The sequence below is a fragment of the Neoarius graeffei genome, chromosome 7 (assembly GCF_027579695.1).
Source record: "Neoarius graeffei isolate fNeoGra1 chromosome 7, fNeoGra1.pri, whole genome shotgun sequence".
Taxonomy (NCBI): Eukaryota; Metazoa; Chordata; class Actinopteri; order Siluriformes; family Ariidae; genus Neoarius; species Neoarius graeffei.
The window spans coordinates 13,826,961-13,842,416 of NC_083575.1; the positions used below are offsets into that span (position 1 = coordinate 13,826,961).

At 43.5% G+C, this 15,456-nt stretch overlaps 1 protein-coding gene across 1 annotated transcript in view; it reads right to left on the bottom strand.

Annotated features, from left to right (window-relative positions):
• Positions 1 to 15,456, bottom strand: part of ablim1a (actin binding LIM protein 1a) — an 83,570-nt gene that overhangs the window by 24,095 nt on the left and 44,019 nt on the right. Inside the window, exons 5-6 of the mRNA XM_060925314.1 lie at positions 3,507 to 3,633; positions 2,904 to 2,997 (exon numbers count right to left, since the gene is read on the bottom strand). Coding sequence (XP_060781297.1) covers positions 2,904 to 2,997; positions 3,507 to 3,633 — 221 coding nt within the window. The remainder of the gene's footprint in view (positions 1 to 2,903; positions 2,998 to 3,506; positions 3,634 to 15,456) is intronic.

Consider the following 15,456-nt stretch of genomic DNA (forward strand, 5'->3'; position numbering starts at 1 on the left):
ATTCATCGGTGGCTTAACACTGCAAAATAATCTTCTGGACTTTACATTTCTCCAAAAAACTCACATGGGGATTCACCAGCCATGCTCCCGGAATGGAGCTCATGGGAAACACCACGGATTTTGACTCAGCAACAACATGGTCGAATTGAAACTGCTGGTAAGAACGACAAGTGGCTTTTCAACTGCTTTCTGCTTCAGTGAGACGTGGTTAAATGAAACTACTCCCAGTGTTGCAGTGGAGCTTCCTGGCTTGCATTGCGCAGAATGGACAGGGACCCCACACACTCAGAAAACCAAAGGCGGAGGTACTGTAAATAGCTTGCCATACTGTGTGATTTTATCCACTTTATGACGATTGAAGATCATTTTAAAAGGAAAGTTTCAGATTTAGCTAACAACTTTCATTTATTGTTGTTGTGATCAAAAGCAATAATGTTAGCTATGAGCAAGCTTCAAGTAGCTAACATAGTTAACTAGACAGCAGGCTTGTAGTACTCGAGTCCAACTTGTGCCCTAATTTTAATTTTTAGGGGCGGCACGGTGGAGGGGCGGCACAGTGGTGTAGTGGTTAGCATGGTCGCCTCACAGCAAGAAGGTTCCGGGTTCGAACCCAGCGGCTAGCGAGGGCCTTTCTGTGTGGAGTTTGCATGTTCTCCCTGTGTCTGCGTGGGTTTCCTCTGGGTGCTTCGGTTTCCCCCACAATCCAAAGACATGCAGTTAGGTTGACGTGGGGCGGCCTTGGGCTGAGGTGCCCTTGAGCAAGGTACCTGACCCCTGACTGCTCCCTGGGCGCTTTGGTGTGGCTGCCCACTGCTCTGAGTGTGTGCGTGTGTTCACTGCTTCAGATGGGTTAAATGCAGAGGATGAATTTCACTGTGCTTGAAGTGTGCATGTGATGAATAAAGGTTTCTTCTTCTTTTCGTGACCTGACTTGGACTTGAGCACTGATGACTTGGACTTGGACTCTGACTTGTGCATTAACTGCATTCGGACTCGTAAATTAGAGATGAGGACTTGGATTTTTTCTTTATTTTTTTGTAACATGCCATAATAATTTGGCTTAAGATATTTATATCTACATTCATTTTTATACTAATTTCGTGCAAGAGAATGCACATTCACCTGTTCATGTCATGTTCAGGAACAAACTAACATTAATGGCGTTAAAATGCATGGAGAGAACGCCCCTAGGATTGTCCACCTTGCTTATACAGACTTCTCATGCAGTGGGAAAAAATGCACTGCTATGTGTTCCATATGTAGAAGAACTACTGAGGAGATGACGGGGACAACCTCAAACTTCAATCATCATTTGGCAAGACTCCACCCAGAGAAGTAAGTGACACGCTATGTTCATTGCTTTGTTGATAGCAGGGCTTGCTTGCTAATCGATGAACTAGCTAGTGTTAACCCTGTCTCATGTTATTTGCCCTGTTGATAGTGGGTGGGGCTTGCTGAGCGATGAACAACCTTTTTATCTGGAGCCTATTAACTAAAATGGGGCAGGCAAGCCCCATTTTGTTCATTTAGTCCAACACAGTAGCAGAGACGGTTTCACATAAAGGCAGCAACAGCCACTGTCAAATGGTACGGTTGGAGTCTAGTTCTCTGACTCGACTCAGATCAATAGTGGACTCGACTTGAAATTTTCTTTAATGACTTGGACTTGGGGTGGCATGGTGGTGTAGTGGTTAGCGCTGTCACCTCGCAGCAAGAAGGTCCGGGTTCGAGCCCCGTGGCCGGTGAAGGCCTTTCTGCGCGGAGTTTGCATGTTTTCCCTGTGTCCGCGTGGGTTTCCTCCGGGTGCTCCGGTTTCCCCCACAGTCCAAAGACATGCAGATTAGGTTAACTGGTGACTCTAAATTGACCGTAGGTGTGAATGTGAATGGTTGTCTGTGTCTATGTGTCAGCCCTGTGATGACCTGGTGACTTGTCCAGGGTGTACCCCGCCTTTCGCCCGTAGTCAGCTGGGATAGGCTCCAGCTTGCCTGCGACCCTGTAGAACAGGATAAAGCGGCTAGAGGAGATGAGATGAGACTTGGACTTGAACATTGGGGACTCGAGACTGGACTTGGACTCAAGGTTTAATGACTCGACTACAACACTGCTAGACAGTATGATGACCTACATTATGTCCACGGAGGATCATTTTGTTTTCCTACCCATGTCCCTTTCAAGAAATAGGCTGTGTTGTCATATAAATCTGTCATGTTGGGACCAGATGGTGTTTCAAAGCAGGACTTCTGTGTCGCATTTTCAGGCTGTATTTCCCAGAGTGCACTGCAACTTACGAACAATCACGCGCTAATGAGGCAAACCTTCAGAGCAGAGCTCAACAACATATTAATAAGCCCAACAAAAAAAAGGGAATATAGGTTGTTTCATTCTAGGGCCGGAGTTTGCATGTTCTCCCCATGTCTGTGTGGGTTTCCTCCGGGTGCTCCGGTTTCCCCCACAGTTCAAAGACATGCAGGTTAGGCTAATTGGTGGCTCTAAATTGACCGTAGGTGTGAATGTGAGTGTGAATGGTTGTCTGTGTCTGTGTGTCAGCCCTGCGATGACCTGGCGGCTTGTCCAGGGTGTACCTCGCCTCTCGCCCATAGTCAGCTGGGATAGGCTCCAGCTTGCCTGCAACCCTGTACAGGATAAGCGGCTACAGATAATGGATGGATGGATGGATGGATGGATGGATGGATGGATGGATGGATGGATGGATTCTAGGGCCAAATCATAGGGTTGTTAAACTGCATCAGCGCATTTTTCACCTTGAACAGGAGTGAAAGGAGTCACATACCTTCTATACAGACATCAGAGAACAATTTAAAATACTGAATACAGTAAATACATTCGATGGCACCTTTAATAAATGACCAGAAGGAACAAGGAAGAGGAAATCTTTCTACCTCCAGTACTTTGCCAGTGATGAACTGGTGGCAGGCTTCGCAACGCACTCCAAAATGGAGCTGATAATCTTTCTCACAGTACGGCGCGCCATCTCTGGAGACCACACATAGTAAAAACAACATAATTAGAAAGAGGCAACAAAGACAGTATTTAAGGTAAAACAATCTAAATATTTCCTGATTAATCATACTGCTTTGATCACAGTATCAATTGAGTCGTGTCAATTTTATCAGTGGAGTTTCAAGATACTGCAACTATGCTATGCTATGCAGCTGACATTTTTTTTTCTATAATGTAGCAACTATTATCTGCACCTGTCATGTTCAACATAATTATATCACAGCACTGGTGAATTCTTGAATCCTGTCTATAATGTATAAATACAAATACAGTATGATTTTTTTAGTTCATTTAGAAATGCAATTGTTGGCAAAGTGTTGTGGTATAAGAGGAATAAAACGTCCATCCATTCGTCTATCAATAATCTGAATCTTGAGTCCAGAAAATCGACTTAACCAGGTGCTTAATCCATCTCACAGTCTGGAAAATTGAAAGTCCATGTAATAGGTTAGAATATGTGTGTGTGTGTGTGTGTATCTTACTTGCTGATGTACTCTCCTGTCAGTACTTTGCCACAGGCTTTACATTTGAAGCAGCCCAAATGCCACTGTCTATCCAAAGCCAGCAGAGCCTGTCCATTCTTAATGTCTCTGCCACAACCTGCACAGGCTGTAACACACACACACACACACACACAGGTATCTCAGACATTTCTTGGGTACCTGCACAAAAGTGGTCACAAAATTATTGTTCAGTCTGTAGAGTATGTGTTATCCAAAGGTCACACATGAAAACACTAGATGGCATCAGAGTTGCACACGATTCCTCTTATCTGAGCTCTAAAGCATACTTTGGTTTAAAAATAGCGAAATATTAAAGCAGAACAATCAAGTGAATCAAAGATTCACAGCAACACAAAAGATAGATATTCATTCTTGGTCATGCATCATAAAGAAGTGTTTTGTCATTTGAAAGCAAAGGGTTAACTGGGTGTCTGTGAATATAATGACAATAGGGAACTGAAGAAATTTCTGGTGTGAAATTGGCTCATGTCTCTGGTCTTTGCATTCCTTTTATTTATTTCTAATTGGACAATTCTAATTCATGTTATTTTTTAATAATGTATTTATTCTACACTCACTGGCCACTTTATTAGGAACACCCATCCACCTGCTGTTTTATGCAGTTATCTCATCAGCCCTTGACAACAGCACAATGCATCAAATCATGCAGATACAAATCAAGAGCTTCAGTTAACATTCACTTCAAACAACAGAATGGGAAAAACTGTGATCTTTGTGACTTTCACTGTGGCATGGGTGTTGGTTTGAGCCAGATGGACTGATTTGAGTATTTCAAAAACTGCTGATCTCCTGGGGTTTTCACACACAACTCTAGAGTTCACACAGAATGGTGCAAAAAACAAAAAACATTGAGTGAGCGACAGTCCTGTGGGTGGAAACAAATGCCTTGTTGATAAGAGAGGTCAGAGGAAAATGGACAGATTGGTTTGAGCTGAGGCGGTACGGTGGTATAGTGGTTACGCTGGTTTACACACTTCCTGGTTCCTTAGTTGTTTGTGCCGAGTCCTTTTTCCCGCGAGTGCCAGCATTAATTACTAATCCTTTTTTTAAAACTTTTTTCTACAAATAAATTTCCAGTATCCTCTTCATTTTTATTGTACTGTCGCTTTCCTTTTTGTACTTTTCACTTTCCCTTTCTTTTTTCCGGGTTTTTTTTCCGGTTTTTCTCTTTCTTTTTTCGGAAGAACGCCGAGACCGGAAGCTTTCTTTTTCTCTCCTCCTGTGTAAAGACCACAAGTGGAGGCCATCCACATCAGATCTGCTTTAATATCAACAGATCTTCGTTTAAGGTACGTGAATCTTTTCATCATGGCACACCTTCTGCCTGTTCAGTGTGCTGAGTGCAGGATGTTTAGTCATTCTTCCTCCGTCGCTAGCGATAGCTTTATTTGTGATAAGTGCAGATTAGTTAGCTCTCTGACGGAGAAGATTACAGTGCTAGAAGCGCGTGTCCAGGCTTTAGAGCAGATTAGTGAGCGTGAGAACAGTGTAGCTTCTGTAGGGGAAAGTCTGGATGCCCTAGGTGGAGTTAGTAATCCCCCAACTCCGGCATTAGAGCCCTTACAGTGGGGCGAATGGGTGACGGCTCGGCAGCATAAGCGTAGAGCCAAAGCTACCGCTGAGGCTCGCCCACGGGAGCACCACTCCTCTCCGCGTCACATGCCGAACAGGTTTGCTCTCCTTAGTGATGCACCCGCTGAGAAACCTGAAAGAACTCTGGTTATAGGGGACTCTATCATACGGCATGTGAAATTAGCTCAGCCTTTAGGGGCACCAGCAGCTTTAGTCAGGTGTATACCAGGAGCCAGGGCGCCGGACATAGCAGGTAATCTTAGGGTCCTAGGCAAGCACAGGTTCCCAAAGATAGTTATCCATGCAGGAGCTAATGATATACGCCTTTGTCAGTCTGAGGTTACTAAGAGTAACTTTGTAGAGGTGTTTAAATTAGCGAAGGCGATGTCCGATGCTGTAGTATGCTCTGGCCCCATCCCAATGCGGCGTGGTGATGTAGCTTACAGCAGGTTATGGTCGCTGAACTGCTGGCTGTCCAGGTGGTGCTCTGAAAACAGTGTGGGCTTTATAGATAATTGGGCTAATTTTGAGGGCACTGCTGGCCTGTTAGGGCGGGACGGTATCCATCCCACTCGGGAAGGTGCTGCTCTCATTTCCTGCAGCATAGGTCATAGTCTCAGAACAGGCCTAGTTAATTTCTGACAATCCAGAGCCAAGGCCAGGGAGCAGACGAACAGGCTAAACCGACTGTCTGCTAGCTGCACAGAGTCATCACTCAGGGTCCACTACATCGAGACTGTGTCTGTTCCCCGGGCTAAACTAAAAGGAAGAAATTTTCAGAGAGTTTGTTCCAGTAACCTAATCAATATAAAATTAGATCATACTGACTGTACAGCTGCTGCCAGCACCTTTGATCTAAAGGTGGGGCTATTAAATATTAGATCTCTTACATCTAAAGCGCTAATGGTTAATGAGCTCATTACTGATCAGGAGTTTAATGTACTTTGTTTAACTGAAACATGGATTAAGCCGGGCGGCACGGTGGTGTAGTGGTTAGCGCTGTCACCTCACAGCAAGAAGGTCCTGGGTTCGAGCCCCGTGGCCGGCGAGGGCCTTTCTGTGTGGAGTTTGCATGTTGTCCGCGTGGGTTTCCTCCGGGTGCTCTGGTTTCCCCCACAGTCCAAAGACATGCAGGTTAGGTTAACTGGTGACTCTAAATTGACCGTAAGTGTGAATTGAGTGTGAATGGTTGTCTGTGTCTATGTGTCAGCCCTGTGATGACCTGGCGACTTGTCCAGGGTGTACCCCGCCTTTCGCCCGTAGTCAGCTGGGATAGGCTCCAGCTTGCCTGCGACCCTGTAGAAGGATAAAGCGGCTAGAGATAATGAGATGAGATGGATTAAGCCAAATGAATATATAGCATTAAATGAAGCGAGTCCTCCTGGATACAGTTATATACACCAGCCTCGTCTAACTGGCAGAGGAGGAGGCGTTGCGGTTATTTATAACGATTATCTAGGTGTAACACAAAAACCTGGTTATAAATTTAATACATTTGAAGTTCTTCATACTCATATAATGTATGTAGCCTCGAAAAATAAGTCTACCCAGTTAATTCCATTGCTTATTATTTACAGGCCCCCGGGGCCATATTCTGAGTTTCTTTCTGAATTTGCAGATTTTATCTCAGATCTGGTTATTTCCTTAGACAAAGCTTTAGTTGTCGGAGATTTTAATATTCACTTTGATAACCCAGAAGACCCTTTAAAAACAGCGTTTGTGTCCATCTTAGATTCAGTCGGGATTAAGCAGAATGTCATAGGACCGACCCATAATGGTGGTCACACCCTTGATCTAATACTAACATTCAGATTAAACGTAGACAATATAGTCATACTTCCACAGTCTGAAGTTATCTCAGATCATTATCTCATCTCATTCAAACTATGTCTGAGTAATAATATATGCACCTCACCACGCTACTGTATTAAACATACTTTCACGTCAACTACTACACAGAGCTTTATAAATGATCTCCCAGAGTTGTCAACTTTGATTGGGTCACTGTCAGCCCCTGCAGAACTTGGTCAGGCAACTGAATGCTTAGAGTCAACATTCCGCCATACTTTAGATAATGTAGCTCCTCTAAAAAGGAAAATGGTCAGAGACAAAAAATTAGCACCCTGGTATAATGATGACACTCGCACATTAAAACAGACCACTCGAAAATTGGAACGTAAATGGCGTCAAACAAAATTGGTAGTGTTCAAATTAGCTTGGAAGGAGAGCTTCCTGAAGTATAGAAAAGCTCTTAGTGCTGCGAGATCAACATATTTCTCCTCCCTAATAGAAGATAACAAAAATAATCCTAGATTCCTATTTAATACTGTAGCAAAATTAACCAGGAATAAGTCCACTATCGACACATGCACACCTGCAGTATGTAGTAGCAACGACTTCATGAATTTTTTTAATGACAAAATTGAGAATATCCGACACAAAATTCAAACTACTAATTTAAGGTCAGACAATGAAAGTGACCTTGTAGTTAACTATATATAACTGTATCAGATCATCAGTTAGAATGTTTTACTCCCCTTAAAGAAACTGAATTACTTTCATTAATCTCTACATCAAAAGCCTCAACTTGCGTACTAGATCCCTTACCTACACATCTATTCAAACAGATAATGCCTGGAGTAATTGAACCGCTTCTAAAAATAATAAATTATTCTCTTATGATTGGCTATGTACCCAAATCCTTTAAACTAGCAGTTATCAAACCCCTGATTAAAAAACCTGACCTTGATCCCTGTCAGCTGTCCAATTATCGGCCAATATCAAACCTCCCCTTTATCTCCAAGATCCTTGAAAAAGCTGTGGCACAGCAGTTATGCTCATATTTACATAGGAATAACATCCATGAAATGTATCAGTCAGGATTTAGACCTCATCATAGCACAGAGACAGCACTGGTTAAAGTAGTAAACGACCTACTGTTGGCGTCTGATCAGGGCTGTGTCTCGCTACCTGTGTTGCTTGACCTTAGTGCAGCATTTGATACCACTGATCATTCCATTCTTCTGGATAGACTAGAAAATGTTGTGGGAGTTAAGGGAATGGCCCTCTCCTGGCTCAGGTCTTATCTAACTGATCGTTATCAGTATGTTGATATAAATGGTGATATTTCTAGACGTACCGAGGTAAAGTTTGGTGTTCCACAAGGTTCTGTCTTGGGTCCACTGCTTTTTTTCTCTACACTGTAAAAAAAAAAATTGTTGTTTTAACTTAAAAAAGTTAGTGCAAGGGCTGACTTAAAATTTTGAGTTCACTGGAATTCACATAGTAAGTTAAATTGTTGTGGTAAATTGTTACTAATTTCAGTGAACTCAAAATTTTAAGGCAGCCCTTAAGGCAACCCTTGCACTAACTTTTTTAAGTTAAAACAACAAATCATTTTTTACAGTGTATATATGTTACCTCTGGGTGATATTATTCGTAAACATTGTATTAGTTTCCACTGTTATGCTGATGACACACAGTTGTATGTCTCTGCAAAACCTGATGAGAGACACCAGCTTAATAGAATTGAGGAATGTGTTAAGGACATTAGACACTGGATGCTTATTAATTTTCTTCTGCTTAACTCTGACAAGACTGAAGTACTTGTACTAGGACCACATACAGCTAGAAGTAAGTTTTCTGATTACACAGTCACTCTGGATGGCCTTTCTGTTTCTTCACGTGCAGCAGTAAAAGACCTCGGAGTGATTATTGACCTCAGTCTTTCATTCGAAACTCACATTGATAACATCACCCGAATAGCTTTCTTTCATCTCAGAAATATTGCAAAGATAAGAAATTTAATGTAATTGCGTGATGCAGAAAAACTAGTCCATGCTTTCGTTACCTCCAGGTTGGATTACTGTAATGTCTTACTGTCTGGATGTTCCAATAAGTGCATAAATAAGCTCCAGTTAGTTCAAAATGCAGCAGCAAGAGTCCTTACTAGAACTAGAAAATATGACCACATCACCCCTGTCTTATCCACACTGCATTGGCTCCCAATCAAATTTCGTATTGATTATAAAATACTACTATTGACCTTTAAAGCACTAAATGGTCTCGCACCACAGTACCTGAGTGAACTTCTGCTCCTCGATGACCCGCCACGCCTACTTGGATCAAAAGGTGCAGGCTATCTGCTGGTACCTCGTATAGTGAAAGCTACATCAGGGGGCAGAGCCTTTTCTTACAAAGCCCCACAGTTATGGAACAGCCTTCCAAGTAATGTTCAGGAATCAGACACAGTCTCAGCATTTAAGTCTAGGCTGAAAACATATCTGTTTAGTCAAGCCTTTTGTTAATGGTGTTTATGAGGTAAAGGTGTAGATCTAGAGGGTCCTCAGACATAGAGTATTTTGGTAAACTGGGATGTATGGATGCTGTCAGTCCCCACTCGCTTGCTCACTCGAGTTTGTTGACGGTGTAGTGGCTGGCTGCTTTATGTCCCAGGACTCCCTCATGCCTGTGTTACCTTCTGGCTCTCTCCTTTTAGTTATGCTGTCATAGTTAGTTGCCGGAGTCCCTGCTTGTACTCAGTGCAATATGGCTCCTACTTATTCAGGTGACATTGGGCATACCTAACAACCTGTGTTTTCTTTCCCTCCCATCCCCCACCCCAAATCTGTCCCTCTGAGTTACATGGAGTCAACAGGAAATCTTTTGGTGGAGAGGGTGGAGACCTCGACTGGCTATCGTAGTCTGCAGGGAATCGGCCGTCAGACTTTCTGTCGCATGTCCCAGACCCGGTGAAATGTAACTGAATTGTCTTGGCCAGCCCTAAGGGTCCCATCTGCATCTCATCATTGCTGAGGAGTGTGCTCCCATCACCCAATCAAGCATCCAGCCAGAGCAGGTCATGATATATTTTTTACCATATTAACATGCCATTGTTGTGTGTTATGCCTGATGTAAAGACTCTCGTCTCTGCGAGCCTACCACACAGATTTAATACTTGTCATTTTTAGGGCATACCTAACAACATGTGTTTTCTTTCTCTCTCTCTTCCCCCCAATCTGTCCCTCTGAGTTGCATGTTGGTCCTGGGGTTGAGGTGCTGGCCTCTTCTGCCCCTCGGACCTGCTTGATCCATCCTGGTGCCCTGTGTCTGGTCGGAGTTTTATCGCACCGCTCCTGTGGAGGACGGCCCCATGAGGACAGTTGAGGGTTATACCTGGAGGATGCTCTGGACTCTTACAGTAATGCTTTTATGGCTGAGGACTACAGTTGTCTTGCTAACTTTAGGACTGCAGTTATCATGAACAGTTTTGCACTCAAGTTTCCATCAATGAAGAGTTATAACATCAACAAAACTGTCCTCATGTTAAAACTGTTAATATTATAGTCAGGCTGTCTGTTGTTGCCCAAATGAGGATGGGTTCCCTTTTGAGTCTGGTTCCTCTCGAGGTTTCTTCCTCATGTCGTCTGAGGGAGTTTTTCCTTGCCACCGTCACCACAGGCTTGCTCATTGGGGATAGATTAGGGATAGATTAGGGATAAATTAGCTCATGTTTTTAAGTCATTCAAATTCTGTAAAGCTGCTTTGCGACAATGTTTATTGTTAAAAGCGCTATACACTTGACTTGACTTGGTTAGCACTGTCGCCTCACAGCAAGAAGGTTCTAGGTTCAAACCTAGTGGCTGACAGGGGTCTTTCTGTGTGCAGTTTGCATGTTCTCCCCGTGTTTGTGTGGGTTTCCTCTGGGTGCTCCGGTTTCCCCCACAGTCCAAAGACATACAGGTTAGGCTAATTGGTGGCTCTAAATTGACCACAAGTGTAAATGGTTGTTTGTCTCTGTGTCAGTCCTGTGGCATGATGGGGAACAGGTGTGCTCCTAATACTCAGGCGGGGCGATGTGGCGCTTGGGAAATATAGTCCGGAGCAGCCATGTTTGGATGCCGTGCCGAACTTAGACTTTCGGCACTATTACTGACACACTGTTACATATAATTTTAATAATGTGTAATTTAATAACCTTGGTGAATAATAGTGGACATTCACAAAAATGGGTTCTCAGCACTGTTACTGTACCTCTCAGTCAAGTCAAGTTAATTTGTATCGCACTTTTAACAACAGACATTGTCATAAAGCAGCTTTACAGAAAATTAAAGACTTTAAACATGAGCTAATTTTATCCTGAATTTATCCCTTATTTATTTAAGCTGTGTGCCTGTGCAGTCTTGCACTTCTGATTATACTCCCAGTGTATAATAAATTTGTGAATGGACCATTTCATAGGTGTCACAGTAGTGTAGTGGTTAGCACTGTCACCTCACAGCACAAAGGTTCTGGGTTTGAGCCCAGTGGCCGACAGGGGCCTTTCTGTGTAGAGTTTGCATGTTCTCCCTGTGTCTTTGTGGGTTTCCTCTGGGTGCTCTGGTTTCCCCCAAAGTCCAAAGACATGCAAGTTAGGTTAATTGGTGGCTCTAAATTGACCGTAGGTGTGAATGTGAGTGTGAATGGTTGTTTGTCTCTATGTGTCAGCCCTGCGATGACCTGGCGGCTTGTCCAGGGTATACCCCGCCTCTCACCCATAGTCAGCTGGGATAGGCTCCAGCTTGCCCGCGACCCTGCACAGGATAAGTGGTTACAGATAAAGGATGGATGGTTTAAGCTGCCAGAAAGGCTATAGTAACTCATAGCAACTCTTTATAAATGTGATGAACAGAAAACTGTGGGTGGTAAAAGAGAGCAACTGGACTTGCTTGAAGATTCTTGAAGACGTTTCACCTTTCATCCGAAAGGCTTCTTCAGTTCTGTCTGACTAATAGGGAGTATCAGGTATTTATCCTCTCATGGATGAAAAGCAATCCTAAAGTGTCGTTGAGTCATCCTGTTGGTGTAGCTCACTGGGGGCTGGGTGCGAACGGCCTAGAGAGTCGTTGGGGGTCAGTGGGTTGCTGGTTCTCTCTGTCCTCCTGTGAGTCACTGAAAACAGCTGGGTTTTGGTGTGCATTCAGTTGTCTGGGAAGTGTGCCAAGGACTGCATTGTAGGTGGCTGATGAATGGTGTCTTAGACCACCACCTCTGTTCAGTGATGGCCGTTCCAGGTTGACGAAGATGGCTTCTTTAACTCCTTGCTCATACCAACGATCCTCTCTGGCTAAAATGCATATGTTGCAATCCTGAAATGAGTGTCCTTTGTTGTTAAGATGAAGATAGACAGCAGAGTCCTGGCCTGAGGAACTGTCTCTCCTGTATTGAGCCATGCGCCTGTGAAGCGCTTGTTTTTTTCCCCAATATGTCTATATTGGGGAAAAAAAACAAGCGCTTCACAGGCGCATGGCTCAATACAGGAGAGCCAGTATTCAATACAGGAGAGCCCTTTCACTGACATCACCCGAAACCGGAAGTAAACAGACCCTGCGCCATATTGGAAGACCAACAAACTCGTGATTAGGGGGAAATAACGGCAGCGGTATGTGAACCCACGAGAATAAAGTGGAGTGGCAAATGACTTAAACAAACAAATCTGAGCTGTTTTATTTATGATTTATTGGCCCAACAGTAGACTTGAAAGAAACCTGTGTGAGACTTGGCAAAAAACTGTGGATATAATGGATAAGTCTGTGCATGATCTGTGGACACTTTGAGGTAAGCAAACGCAAGAAATTCAGATTTAAAACATGCTAAATTGGCCCCAAGTTGATAACTGTATGAGGAGCAAGCCTCCCAGACTTCTACAATTTAATAATAATTTAGGATGGTTTGGGGCTTGCTCGCTGCTGCCAGGTTGGTTGTTGAGTAGCCTGACTGTTTGTTTGTTTTTTTCTTGCGTGTGGTATCATTGTTGACACGAGGTTGTTTTTTGAACATGCCAATGCAGACACAATTTCCCCTGATGAGTTATGACTTCAGACGCGATGCGTGTGTGGAGGTGTGGAGTCCGCGTGATATGTGCGTAAGATAGGCTTCTCATGTGTTTGGAGATCCACGCGCCGAGACAAGCGCAAGGCTTCTCATGTGTTTGGAGATCCGTGCTCCGAGACAAGCGCAAGCGCCCCAAGGGAAAAAAAGGGACCCCCCGAAAATATCGGCATAGTTCGAACACTGAGTGTAGGCACTGGGTGTAAACAACAAATAGTTTACAATGTCTGGGTAGCAAACAGATGGCAGAATTGGTGTCAGGTCCTCCTTATGTTTCCATTCTCCCTTGCCGCGAGTCTTATCATATGGGTCAAACCCATCAATCACAGCCAGTTTCTCCACATACCGTGCCCTTTCTGCAGCTGGTAATGTACTCACATAACCCGAATTATCATCCATCGTGTCACTTTACTCTCGCTCGTACTTTGTTTTATATTGTGAGTGCATGTACTTGGTCTTCCAATATGGCGCCTAACAAAATCTCGCGGCGCGGTGACGTCATGTGAAAGGGGTCTATATGAGTCCGTGCATTCCTCACTGCACTGAATTGCATACACTAACGTTGTCCTGTTTGTGTCTGGGTATTCTGTCCTTAGGGTGGACCAGTTTCTGCTTCAGGGTGTTACTGGGTCTGAAATGTACCGGAATATTGTGTTTGTAGAAGAGCCTCCTGAGTTTCTCAGATAGACCAGAAATGTAGGGAATGACAATGTTCTTGCATTTGTTCCTGTTATCTTCCTTGTCCGTTATGTTCCAGTTGGGATACCCGCAGTTCTGAAGTGCTTTCTTGATGTGATTTTGCTCCTTCTCTTTTCCTTCTACCATTGTAGGAATGTTCTGAGTCCTGTGTTGCAAGGTCCTAATGACCCCCAATTTGTGTTCCAGTGGGTGGTGTGAGTCGAAGAGTAGGTACTGGTCTGTGTGTGTGGGTTTCCAGTAGAACTCGATGCTAAGGCTTCTGTCTTGTCTAATGTGTACATCACAATCCAAGAAGGCTAGATTATTCCCACTGACTTGGGAGGACCCCAACTGGGCTTTCTTCAAGAGCAGAAAAAGGAACATAATGGACAAGGAAGATAACAGGAACAAATGCAAGAACATTGTCATTCCCTACATTTCTGGTCTATCTGAGAAACTCAGGAGGATCTTCTACAAACACAACATTCAGTACTGGGTACATTTCAGACCCAGTAACACCCTGAAGCAGAAACTGGTCCACCCTAAGGACAGAATACCCAGACACAAACAGGACAATGTAGTGTATGCAATTCAGTGCAGTGAGGAATGCACGGACTCGTATATTGGGGAAACAAAACAAGCGCTTCACAGGCGCATGGCTCAATACAGGAGAGACAGTTCCTCAGGCCAGGACTCTGCTGTCTATCTTCATCTTAACAAGAAAGGACACTCATTTCAGGATTGCAATGTATGCATTTTAGCCAGAGAGGATCGTTGGTATGAGTGAGGAGTTAAAGAAGCCATTTTTGTCAACCTGGAAAGGCCATCACTGAACAGAGGTGGTGGTCTAAGACACCATTCATCAGCCACCTACAATGCAGTCCTTGGCACACTTCCCAGACAACTGAATGCGCACCAAAACCTAGCTGTTTTAAGTGACTCACAGGAGGACAGAGAGAACCAACAACCCATTGATCACCCCAACGACACTCTAGGCTGTTCACACCCAGCCCCCAGTGAGCCACACCAACAGGATGACTCAATTACACCTTAGGATTGCTTTTCATCCATGAGAGGATAAATACCTGATACTCCCTATTAGTCAGACAGAACTGAAGAAGCCTTTCGGATGAGAGGTGAAACATCTTCAAGAATCTTCAAGCAAGTCCAGTTACTCTCTTTTACCACCCACAGTTTACTATGACCTGGATGACTGAGAATCTTCACAGAGATGAGCAGAAAAGCATCTCAGCATGCAAGAAGACCACATTGGGTTCCACTCCTGCAGCCAAGAACAGGAGTCTTAGAATCAAGAACGAGTTCCTATTAAAGTGGCTGGTGAGTGTATATATTTAATTCGACCACATTTCTGTTGAATTCTCTCATTTATTTGGTCAGAAGGTGTTGATTAATTTTCTATAACAGCAGCTCTGATAACAGTAACCTCTGTAATTGAAATGATAAGCTTATATTAATGCACTGTGTCATGCAATTATATGTACAGTACCAGTCAAAAATTTGTACACCCTGACTCATTAATAGGTTTTTCTGCATTTTGTATTTTCTACATTGTAGAATAATACTGAAGACATCAAAACTATGGAATAACACATGGAACATATATGGAATTATGTGGTAAACAAAAAAGTGTTTAAAATTATTATTTTTTTGATATTTTAGATTCTTCAAAGTATCTAACATTTACACCTTGATGATGCTTTGCACACTACTGGCATTATCTTAACCAGCTTCATGAGGTAGTCACCTGGAATGCTTTTATGTGTGCTTC